General features: G+C 43.8%; 1 protein-coding gene across 1 annotated transcript in view; it reads left to right on the top strand.

Moving 5' to 3' along the window:
• The window catches only part of ENGASE (endo-beta-N-acetylglucosaminidase), a 43427-nt gene extending 31654 nt beyond the window's left edge, over positions 1-11773 (top strand). Inside the window, exons 10-15 of the mRNA XM_082272945.1 lie at positions 444-552; positions 2984-3171; positions 5728-5876; positions 8007-8100; positions 9828-9942; positions 11020-11773. Coding sequence (XP_082129071.1) covers positions 444-552; positions 2984-3171; positions 5728-5876; positions 8007-8100; positions 9828-9942; positions 11020-11415 — 1051 coding nt within the window. The 3' untranslated portion in view covers positions 11416-11773. The remainder of the gene's footprint in view (positions 1-443; positions 553-2983; positions 3172-5727; positions 5877-8006; positions 8101-9827; positions 9943-11019) is intronic.
• Positions 11774-12005: the final 232 nt, after the last annotated feature.

The following is a 12005-nucleotide window of genomic DNA, read 5'->3' as shown; positions in this document are numbered from 1 at the left end:
CGCTCCCAGGAATCAATGAGCCTGCACCGGCCCCGACGTCAGTTCCGTTGCAGGCGCCGTCATACCTTGCTAAACAGCTTCTGGGCATGCCCAGAAGCTGTGCAGGGATGACGCTGCAGAACCGGAACTGACGGCGGGGCCGGCGCAGTGCATCATGGGACCGAAGAGGGCGGAAGAGGACGCGGAAGAGGATCGCGCTGGCTTCAAGCTGTCCACACCTGAGATGGCAGCGCTGGAGAAGAAATTTTAAAAGTAAGTATTTCTTCTAAAAGGTAAGTGCGAACTGGGACAGATCAAAGGCTATCCATTGTGGAATGTACTAGCCCTGACTGTCCCGGGGGTATGTTCATTGATTTTTTTTTTCTGTGGCCGAAACTCCGCTTTAAATGTTTGGACTTTTATGTATAAAAATTTAATTGGCCCATCCCATAATCTTTCTCCAGGTTTTGGTCTCTCTTGGAAAAACACCTGTACATCCACAGTCTCTGCACCCTTCCTATATATTCCTCATTTTGTCTTGGGTACGGGAAGAAGAGATTTTTCTACGGAGAGGTGAGTTGTGTGTTGGAGCGCCTGAATAATCATTGCATATGCTGGTGATCTCATTGGTTTCTGTCCCATGAATAAAAGCAATTCATTACCTTGCCGGTACAAAGAAAAGCACATGAACCCTGCACAGGGTTAATGTAGGATTGGGAAGAGAGTGGGCACCATAGATATACAGTGCCTTAAAAATTTTTCACATTTTGTCATGTTACAACCAAAAACGTAAATGTATTTTATTGGGATTTTATGTGATCGACCAACACAAAGTGGCACATAATTGTGAAGTGGAAGGGAAATGATAAATGGTTTTAAACATTTTTTACAAATATTTGAACAGTGTGGCGTACATTTGTATTCAGCCCCCCTGAGTCAATACTTTGTAGAACTCCCTTTCACTGCAATTACAGCTGCAAGTCATTTTGGGGATGTCTCTACCAGCTTTACACATCTAGAGAGGGACATTTTTGCCCATTCTTCTTTGCAAAATCGCTCAAATTCTGTCAGATTGGCTGGAGAGCATCTGTGAACAGCAATTTTCAAGTCTTGCCACAGATTCTCAATTGGATTTAGGTCTGGACTTTGACTGGGCCATTCTAACACATGAATATGCTTTGATTTAAACCATTCCTAAAATACATTTACATTTTTGGTTGTAACATGACAAAATGTGCAATAATTTCAATAGGTATAAATACTTTTTCAATGCACTGTATATTGCTTGGAAGGTTTTTAGTTTGTCTTTGCTTGCATTTGGAAATTCTTTTCAACCCTTTTGCTGCCAAGAATGTTTTTGTATTTTTGCACACAAGGCACATTTTAGGCCTGAAGATCAAAAAAATGCTGACTATACCTGATTTCAGAGTGGCACTCACGTGACCGGCCAGCTCTCCCCTCTCCATCTGACTGCTAGAGCGGGAGGGGCTGAAAATCCGCTGCTAACGTCAGTCGGGAGGAGAGAGGAAATCAGGCATAGTTTGCATTTTTTTTTTTTTTTATAAAGCACAGAGATCAGGGCACACAGCATTAGGAAACAGAATTATATAAAGCATTAACCGTAATTTCAGTAGCAGGAGGTTCAGGTGGGCTTTGACACGGAGTTGGCAGGGAGGGGAGGAGGACTCACGAGAGCAGACAACAGGGCTGTGGATGACGGAGGCATGTAAACTGACCACAGTTTCAGTTTACAGGGGAGGGCAGATCCAGGCAGGATAAGTCAGGTGATTGAAGGGACCAAATGACAGGGCTCTCTGAGAGGCTGAGCCGAGTGTCGGTCCAGGCACCTGGTGGATCTCAACTCTGTGGTCATGATGATTTGGTGACGTCATCAGAGTGCGGACTTCAGCCTGCTCTCTGCTGAAAACGGGTCACAGGAGTGCAGCACGAACTGCACTCCTGTGATTCAAAGGAGATGTAAAGTCAAATGAGCCCTGGCTGTATATCTCCTTTAAAATTCACCCCCTAGAATTTCCGGCTGGGGCCATCTTGAATAAGGGCAAATGATTCCTTCCTGCTCTTAGCTCATGTATGCATACAGGAGAGTGTATATAAAAAAAAAAAGTATAAAACAAGTAAATATAATATACTTTCCTATCTATTCACTAATGCTTGCTGCATGAGGATTAAAAATAATCGTTGATTGGGAGTGAAGTTCCACTTTAAAGTGGTTCTAAACCTCAGACGTGAAATATGAACAAAACATATCTCTCTATAGTGTGTACTTGTCTCAATCCAGAGCACTAAGTGTCATTTTTGTCTGCTGCTTTGTTCCTCTGCTATCAGCATGAATTACTTCTGATAAGTTTTTTTCTTGACACCAATAGAAAAAAAGGTAATGGGGGAGGGACCTATAGCAGATTGACAGCCTCAGCTCTGTTCTTGTGTGTTGTGTGAAGGGGGGCGTGTCTCTTCCCTCCAATCAGCTCTCAGAGTTTTCCTCACTGAGCTCTGCAGAGTGTAACTTCAGCTCTCCACCCACTTTTTATCTTGACTCTTAAGGGCCATACACACTATAAGATTTTCTGAAGGCTTTTTCCTTCAGATTTACCTTTTCTTTGTAGTGCAAGGGCCTGCCAGATTGCATACAAATTGAACGTGTTTAGGTTTGACCTCATATTATATGGTTTTGGTAAATCTAAAGGAAAATGTCTTCAGAAAATCTTATAGTGTGTATGGCCCTTTAGACAAGCTGGATACATTTTGCACTTTGGATGCAAGTAGAGAAGACTGCAGATAAACAGGTGCAACTTATGTAGGAGGATTTGTGTCATCGCTGTGTATCGCCTGAGGCCGGTCCCTTCACTGGGTATATATAAGGGTTTACAATCACTTTAAATGGTGAAGGAAAGGTTCCATTATGCATTTTTTTCCCCAGTGAAGACATCAAGGTGTTTTTCTAACTTTGATGGTCATTAATTGTTTCCTCCTTGCTTTGCTTCAGGCGGAAGATATTGGGCCCTGGTTTAATTTAAGTGCTCAGGAACTACAGCCCATCTTCTCTGCGGTTGAGCTGGAGGAAGACAGCAGCTATGTGAAGACTCGGGTTTGCCCACAGGAAGCCTGGAATGGGGGCAACTCTCTGCTGGTGGAAGGAAATATATCGGCTAACACCAATGGTGTTTCTTTGAAGTGAGTTGCCTGATAGAGCTTCTGATTGGCTGTCATGTTGCGGTAGCTTTAGTATAATCTGCTGAACCTCAGACGTGATGGCGCTCGGTTAAGGTGCTCAGAGGTCTCACAGGGCATGCCGTAAAATCTGACCGCCCTCAGGCACTGCTACTTCTGGAGAAAAAGGAGAATGCCAAACGATCGTCTAATGAGTTCAAGATCCGTTATTGTTATCAAACATAATATCAGTAAGGCAGAAGACAGCCAATGCGTTTTGGGAGCCAAAGATCTCACTTCATCAGGGCTTGGACAATGTAGCACAAAGGTGTCAGATGCTTTTTCTAGTTCAAGCCCTAATGAAGGTGAATTTTTGGCCTCCAAAACGCATTTGATGTCTTTTGCCTTGCTGTGTCATAACAATAAAGGATCTTAGACTTAGCACAATTGCTTGGTGCTTTCTTTTTTATTTTCATGTGGACTTCTCAGTTTAGGTGACCCCTATATCTTGGGCGCCATGCTTTGTGTTGAGCTGCCAAAGCTTTTCACGTGCATTTCTCAGTTTAGGTGACCCCTATATCTTGGGGGGGTGCCATGCTTTGTGTTGAGCTGCCAAAGCCAAGCCATTAAGTATAACCAATGATTCCTCATTGCAGGGTAAAGTGGTTGTAAACCTCAGACATGAAATATGAACAAAGAATATCCCTTTATGGTGTGTACTTGTCTCAATCCAGAGCACTTAGGCCCTGTTCACATACTGGCGTATCGGATCACGGCCCGAATCATTGCAAATTGCGGGATGTCCGTGCGATTCCCATGACTTGCAATGGCACCCCGAAGGCGGCGTGATTTTTCCGCGATTGTCCCCCGTCAAATCGCGCAAACAGAATCGTTGGACGCCTGTCGCCCAAAAGAAGTTCTTGCGCTTTTTTTGGGGCGACAGGCGTCCCACGATTCTGTTTGCACGGTTTTACCGCGATTCGTCAGGCAACAATCGTGGCAAAATTGCGCCGCGTTTGGGGTGCCATTGCAAGTCACAGGAATCGCACAGGTGTCCTGCGATTTGCAATGATTTAGTATCACGGGCAGAATCGGCACGATTCCGTGGGAATTTTCGTCCGACGACCGATCGGCCGATTTTCGGCTTGTTAGTATGATGCTTCCGACAACCAACTCCGACTTTTCGGCCGAAAAAAATTCTGGTGCGCAGGCTATAAAATTTTTGTCCTCCGTCAAAACACGTCCGATTTTCGTGCAGTCAGTACAGATTTCGACAGGGAAAAATCTTATGAGCAAGACTAGGCATGCTCAGAGAAGAAAGAACACAAAGAAAGCAAACCAACACATGACATCACTTCTGAAGTAGAATTCTGTCGTGCGGGAAAATTCGTGTGCAGTCTAGAGCACATTCCAACCGACAGACACCACTCTGGACAAAAGATGGACGACCGGTCGGCGGAAATTCATTGCGTGTGTACGAGGCTTAAAGCCCCGTACACACGTACCGATCGTCGGCGAACGATCGGCCGTCTTTTGTCCAGGGCTGTCGATGTCTGTTGAAAAGTGCAAAAGACAGCACAAGAATTTTGTCCGCCGACTACAGCCGACTGCAGAAGTGATGTCATGTAATGGTTAACTTTCCCTGTGTTTTTTCTTTTCTGAGCATGCCCAGTCTTGCAAATCTGCGGTCTGTCGGCCAAATTCTGTACTGACTGGCGAACAATCGGCCGCTCTGGTGTCGGCCAACAAAAATTTTAATGCTTGCATGACAGATTCTTGTCGGCAGAATGTGCGCTGACGGCTGTCGGAGGCATCATACTAACAAGCCTACAATCGGCAGATCGGTCGTCGGCCAACGCTTTTCGGCCGACGATCGGTACGTGTGTACGGGGCTTTAGTGTCATTTCTGTCTGCTGATTCATTCCGCTATCAGCATGAATAATTTCTGACAACTTTTCCTGACATCAAGAGAAAAATGGTGACAGGGGAGGGCCCTCCAGCTGATTGACAGTCTCAGCTCTGTTCCTGTGTGTTGTGGGAAGGAGGTGTATCCCTTCCCTCCAATCAGCTCTTGGAGCTCTCCTCGCTGAGCTCTGCAGAGTGTAATTTCAGCTCTCTGCACCCTTTGTTTTTGTTTTTTTTGTTTTTTTTTTAACTCTGACAAGCTTTATAAATTCAGCACGTTGAATGGTGATAGAGAAGACTGCAGATAAACAGATACAATTTATGTAGGAGGATTTGTTTCATCTCTGTGTATCGCCTGATGCCAGAAAATTGGTGACTGGGGAGGGACCTCCAGCTAATTGGCAGACTCAGCTCTGACAGGTGACCCCCCCCCCCCCCCTTCAGCATATTTTGATACGTTAACTTCTAATATATATTTGTTTTAAAATTGTCCCTCAAAATTGGAGCACAAAGGACCGTGTAGGGGTAAAATGGGACTACTTGGCACCATCTTTTAGTGCTACAAGAAATCAGTTTGGTGATGAGGGTTCCTTTTTTTTTCTCCATTTGTTGTAAATCAGCTTTTCTTCCGATTCATTTTGGATCTCTCATATGTACAATGTTGTGTTTTGGTAGGTTGTTCTCTCTGCATGTCCCCGCCCCGGAGAAGCTCTTGCTGTCCATGGTGTACAGGCTGGAGGGGTCACCCAATGTCGCAGTTTCACTGGAGCTTACCACCCAAGACGCCCCATTATGCAGCGTGGAGAGTGTGTCCGAACTGACTGGTGAGCCATTTATTGTTGGAGCCAGATTGGCCATGATTGTGCTGGGATCGCAAAGTCTGTGCCGCCTAATGTGTCATGTTTTTGCAGTGTAATACCGGGGTTAGGGCTGCAGCTAGATGTCATAACCTCTGTATTTAAATTTTTCATCAGCCACCGCTCTTTCTCCTAAAAGTGACCTGAGTGGCTGGATGACTTTTAGAAGCGGCAGGAAGGGTGACATCCCACCCTCTGCTTTCCTGTAGTTCTCGGGCTTACCTGGCTGATCAGGCTGTTGCAGGGGATGGCCAAAGAGATGAGCAGAGGAAAGATGACCTCTGCTCATCTCTATGGACCAGGAGGGAGCAATGTCATGACATCAGATCCGGTTCATGACTGATGTAATCAAGGCCATTTTTTTTTTTAAAGTATTAGATTAATGCTTTCCATTGTAGAGAAGAGATCTGGGGTCTTATTGACCCCAGATCTCTCCATAAAGAGGACCTGTCATGCTTTTTTGTTACACAATAAAATTTTACAATTCTTGTGATAGCAATAAAAATGAAAAAAAAAAAAAAAATTATAGGGATAGTGTAAAAATAAAAAGTGTAAGAAAATGAATAATAAAATATTTTAACGTGCCCCCATCCCCCTGTGCTTGCGGACAGAGGGGAACACATACATAGGTCACGTATTCATATATAAATGGTGTTCGCAGCACACATGTGAGGTATCGCCACGAGCGTCTAGCGAGAGCAATAATTCTAGTACTAGATCTCCTCTGTAAATCCAGACTGGTAACCTGTAAACCTCTTTAAAGCATCGCCTATGGAGATTTTTAAGTTCCATAGTTTGGCGCCATTCCAAAAGCGTGCGAAATTTTAAAACCTGACATGTTGGGTATCTATTTACCAGATGTAACATCTTTCATATTTTACAAAAAAATTGGGATATATATATATTTATTTATTTTTACACACATTCATTAACCACTTGCCGACCGCCGCGCGACTATTTACTGCGGCGGTCAGCCGCTCCTAGGCAAACCGGCGTAGGGGTACGTCGCTCGCCCAGGAGCCTGTAAGGGGCGAGCGCGCGCCGCCAGGGGCAAGCTCCCGCCCCCGCTCGTTCACAGTGATCCGCGCGCGAGTGAACGGCGGCTCCGATGTCCTCCAGTCACTCGTTATCTCCTGCAGGAGAGGGAGAAATGCAGATGGCTGATGTAAACACAGCCGTCTGTCATTCTCCCTGGTGTAAGTGCAGAAACACTATGATCCTGCTATGTAGGATCATATGTCTCTGTGATTACATCACAAGCCACGCCCCCCACAGTTAGAATCACGCCCCTAGGGATACATTTAACCCACTGATCACCAATAAAGTTAACCCCTTCCCCGCCAGTGTCATTTTTACAGTAACAGTGCATATTTATAGCACTGATTACTGTAGTAATGTTACTGGTACTACCAAAAGTGTAAAAAATGTCGGTCAGGGGTCCGATCTGTCCACCGCAATGTCGCAATCCTGCAAAAAAAAATCGCAGATCGCCGACATTACTAGTTAAAAAAAAAAATAATAAAAATGACATAAATCTTTCCCGTAGTTAGTACACGCAATAACTTTTGCGCAAACCAATCAAAATACACTTATTGCGATTTTTTTTTTTTTTTTTTTACCAAAAATATGTAGCAGAAAACAAATTGGCCTAAAATGTTAAAAAATTTAGATTTTTTACATTTTTTTTGAGAATTTCATATTAAAAAATTTGAAAAATATTGTTATTTTTTCAGAATTGTTGCTCTTTTTTTTGTTTCTAGCGCAAAAAATAAAAATCGCACAGGTGATCAAATACCACCAAAAGAAAGCTCTGTTTGTGGGAAAAAAAGGACGTCAATTTCATTTGGGTACAGCGTCGCACGACCGCGCAATTGTCCGTTAAAGTCACGCAGTGCCAAAGTAGGGCCTGGTCATTGAGCAGCCAAATCCTCCGGGGCTTAAGTGGTTAAGGATTATTTGAATTTTCAATATTTACTTCTATATCCTCCCTGTCATTGTAAATGTGTCTGACTAAAAGGCAGGGTGATCTTGTGCAATGTCTCGGTTTCAGGTTAACTGTAACATTTTGGATTTTGTTTTCTCTTCCTCATCAAATAGTGCAGCATCGAACGCACACCCCGACATCCCTCCAAGATCCGCCTTCATTTCTTACAGACCCTCAGCATGGCAAAGCATCCGGATGGGTAAAAAGGTTAGTATATTAACCACTTACACACCTTGGAGGTACAATGTTTGCACAAAAAACTCCAATGCCCAGGTCTTCCTCCCTTCCACAGCCGATCTACCAGTATAGTTAGCAAGGGCTATCAGTGTGACAACCGGGTCCCGATTGGTGTTTTGGGAGATCCTGCAGCAGCTACTGTGTGCAAATGATTTTTAACAGAATTTTCAGGCTTCATTGAAAAAAAAAATATTGTTACAATGTGTTTAGACTAGTGGCAGAAGAGCTCCTATCTATTCCAGGACTAATGATGGAATTGTCTCAGTGACTTGGCACACTTCCAGTCCTCCAACCCCTAATGTTAACACAAAGCAAGTGCTTTGGACGGGACAGAGACTAAGCTGGTGGGAGGTGAATACTGTATCCAATGGTCGCTGGGCTCTTGAAATACATCAGGTTACTAGCACTCTATCCAGGATCTGGAGGAGATCGGAGGGTCTGGAGTCTTCCTATGTATGATGGCATTATCTTGGCTTGTATTATCGCCATTTCTGTTGAGTTTATAACCAAGGGGTGTGCACAGCGGTGTGGTGAAGGTTCCTTCTTTCCAGGTGTGGAGAACGATTGAGGGTCCATACACACATTTTTTGGATTGTCACCTTTTGGAGGATGTTGGGACTTATTGCATGAACTTTATTGATTAGTCTACCTAAGACAGATTTTATATTCAGCTCCGTTATATGCATATATCAAGTGTGACACGTATGTAATGATATATGATATAGTAGAGCTGCTAGTGTGTCATTTATGGTGTAGCTTCACGCTTCATCACCTAGTGTATACACCATTGTCTATATAGTTTTCATTTTATAGCAGCAGCTTATTTTGGAGTGTCAAGTTTTTAAATTTTATTCTAAATTTATAGTTTAAGCACCGGGTGAGCAAGCTGTTCTCTTCTCTTTGGTCTTGCTCCTGCTGGTGTTTAGACTAGTGTTTTATGTGCAGATCAGGTGTACCCTATTTTTAGGGTTTTTCAACCACTTGCCGACCCGTCACAGTACATGTAATGTGACGGGATGGCACATATATGCACAATGCTATTTGTTCCCACCCCTCATGTTTAACACTGCTTTGGGACGTCCCAATGGTTATGAAGATCAGGAGCTGTGTCTGTCAATGAACAAAAGAGAAAATGGGATTTTTGACTTACCGTAAAATCCATGTCTCTGATGTTCATTGATGGACACAGCACCGGCAGTGGCTATAGCAGAGAGAGAGGGAGTATACTCCCTGGGACTGCCCATTGGTGTAGCCAGAATTTTATTCTGCCTAGTGTTCTACTCCTGTAGGGGGCAGTATAACCCAATGGTTATGAATATCGGGAGCTGTGTTCGTAAATGAACATCAGAGAAATGGATTTTACAGTAAGTAAAGAATCCCATTTTTGCATTACTATATCTGGTCTTACAAAGGTTCCAAGCAAACCTGATGAAGGGTGCACTGCCCTGAAATGTTTTGGACCTACACTTCTGTAAACAATGAACATATATATGAATCAGACTGATCTGCCAGCATTTTGTCATTGCGTTTCGCACTACTGACATGCAGCTCGGTATGTTGATTTGTAGATTAGTGATAAATACCCAACAGGTTCTAAGGCATCCACACTTTTCAAATTTAAAACAAAAGTTGTTCCAGAAGAGCTCAGATGTAAGGAGATTGCTTATGTTGTAATGTGTTACCATTTTTTTTAATAGATATTATGAGGTGCAACTCAGCGGATGTTTCCTGACCAGTCTATCTGTACATTTTTCCAACTTGACGTCTGATAAAGAGGAGCAAAACTTTGTATGTCGCATCGGAGAAATAAGGGTAACTACCCACTTTAAGAGCGGGCCTTTTCTGACACTCTGTTTACAAATAAAAATCAGTATTTTATTGCTAGAAAATTACTTGGAACCCCCAGACATTATATATATATATATATATATTATACTGTGTGTATATGTGTATATCTACAGTATCTCACAAAAGTAAGTGCACCCCTCACGTTTTTGTAAATATTTTATTATATCTTTTCATGTGACAACACTGAGGCTACGTTCACATGTTGGCATAGCCGATCACGGGCAGAATCACCGTGATTCTGCCCGCGATCCGTAAATCATTGCAAATTGCGGGACGCCTGTGTGTTGCCGTTGATTTGCAATGGCACCCCAAACGCTGTGCGATGTTGCCGCGATTTCCGCCTGTAACATCGCGCAAAAACAAAATCGTGGGTTGTATGACGCCCAAAAAAGGTACAAGAGCTTCTTTGGGGCGTCATGCGACCCGTGGTTTTGTTTGCGCGATGCTACAGCAATTCGGCAGGCGGAAATCGCGGCAACATCGCACAGCGTTTGGGGTGCCATTGCAAATCAACAGTGACGCACAGGCATCCCGCGATTTGCAATGGTTTCTGGATCGCGGGCAGAATCGCGATCGTGATTCCGCCCGCGATCTGCTACGCCAATATGTGAATGTAGCCTGAAGAAATTACACTTTGCTAAAATGTAAAGTAGTGAGTGTACAGCTTGTATAACAGTGTAAATTTGCTGTTCCCTCAAAATAACTCAACACACAGCCATTAATGTCTAAACCGCTGGCAACAAAAGTGAGACAACACGGAGCACTGCGTTCCGAGTGGCTAATTAGCCGTTAGATTTCTTTTAGAAACAGCAGGAGGGGTCATCCTCCCCTCCCGATACTCATCGATGTTTCTTGGGCTTACCTGTCTCACCGGGAAGCCCTGGATTCGATCTGGCCATAGCTTCGGGAAACCATTTCAAAACCGCAATGTATACGTATTGCGGTCTTAAAGTGGCTATTTAAATACTTTTACATCAGTAAAATACTTTTTTCTGCTGTGTGGTGAACCATTTGTAACGTAAGTTTCTTTCTTCTCCGCAGGCTCTTGATTTTTCTCTACCTCCACCTCGTCCTGTGCTGCCTACTGACCTCTCTCTGTCCCACGTTCTATGGCGAAGGTATGAGCAGACCAATCAACTCTTTGTCAGCTTAACCCTTCACTGGAGCCACAGTATGGACAATATTCGCCACTTTCGAATATACTGTCGCGGCGTCACCTGCCATCGAGCACCAGACACTCAGACTCACCTTGTTGGACTGGCGCATGCTTGCATATATCGCGTAGTTGACCTGGCGGTGCCGAATCCATGCCCACCAGCCTCAGGCAGGTTGGAGTTTACAGTACAACCAGTCAACAAGGACGTTATTGAAATCTTGCCTCCTGAATGGGGGCAGTTAGTTTTAGAATTTGTGGAGCAGACACAAACCGAGGTCTGACCGCGTGGATGGTTTTCAGTACCTGCTTGTGCAGTTTGTTATTTAGGGGTCATTGTAATTGTTTTTCTTTAGCCTAATACAATTATGTGGTTATTTTTTAAGGGTAGGTTCACACCAGAAAGCGGTGTGGGAAAAGGCACGTTCCCTGCGCATTTCCCACACCGAAGGTGATTGTGCTGCCCTTGCGATCTGCATGCAGGTGCCAACATATTGTTAATGGCACCTCAAATGTAGATCGTAAACCACAGTATCATGCAGTTTGGTGCAGTGTGTTTTTAAAAGTAGCGCAAGCACTACTTTTTTACATGGCCCAATGCATTTTGGAGCCAATTCAAATGATCCCTAAAAAACAAAAAAAAAAAAACAGTTAAGGTTGCTGGGATTTCCTCAAATTACAGTTTGTCTTGTGAATGTTTGTAGTATTGGGATTTGGCTGGAGGAGGAGAAGTTGGCAAGAGATAAATTATGTAAGAATAGAGGAATCAGACCTTTAATTCATCTGCCCATCCTCTATAGATCTCTTTTCTGTTCTAGACGCCATAGTACAGCATCTATTAATGGAGGAGGGAGTGGAATGGGAGGGCCTATCC

Source organism: Pelophylax lessonae (assembly GCF_965119305.1).
Source record: "Pelophylax lessonae genome assembly, chromosome: 11".
In the NCBI taxonomy this organism is placed as follows: domain Eukaryota; kingdom Metazoa; phylum Chordata; class Amphibia; order Anura; family Ranidae; genus Pelophylax; species Pelophylax lessonae.
This window is presented reverse-complemented; position numbering and strand designations above follow the sequence as displayed.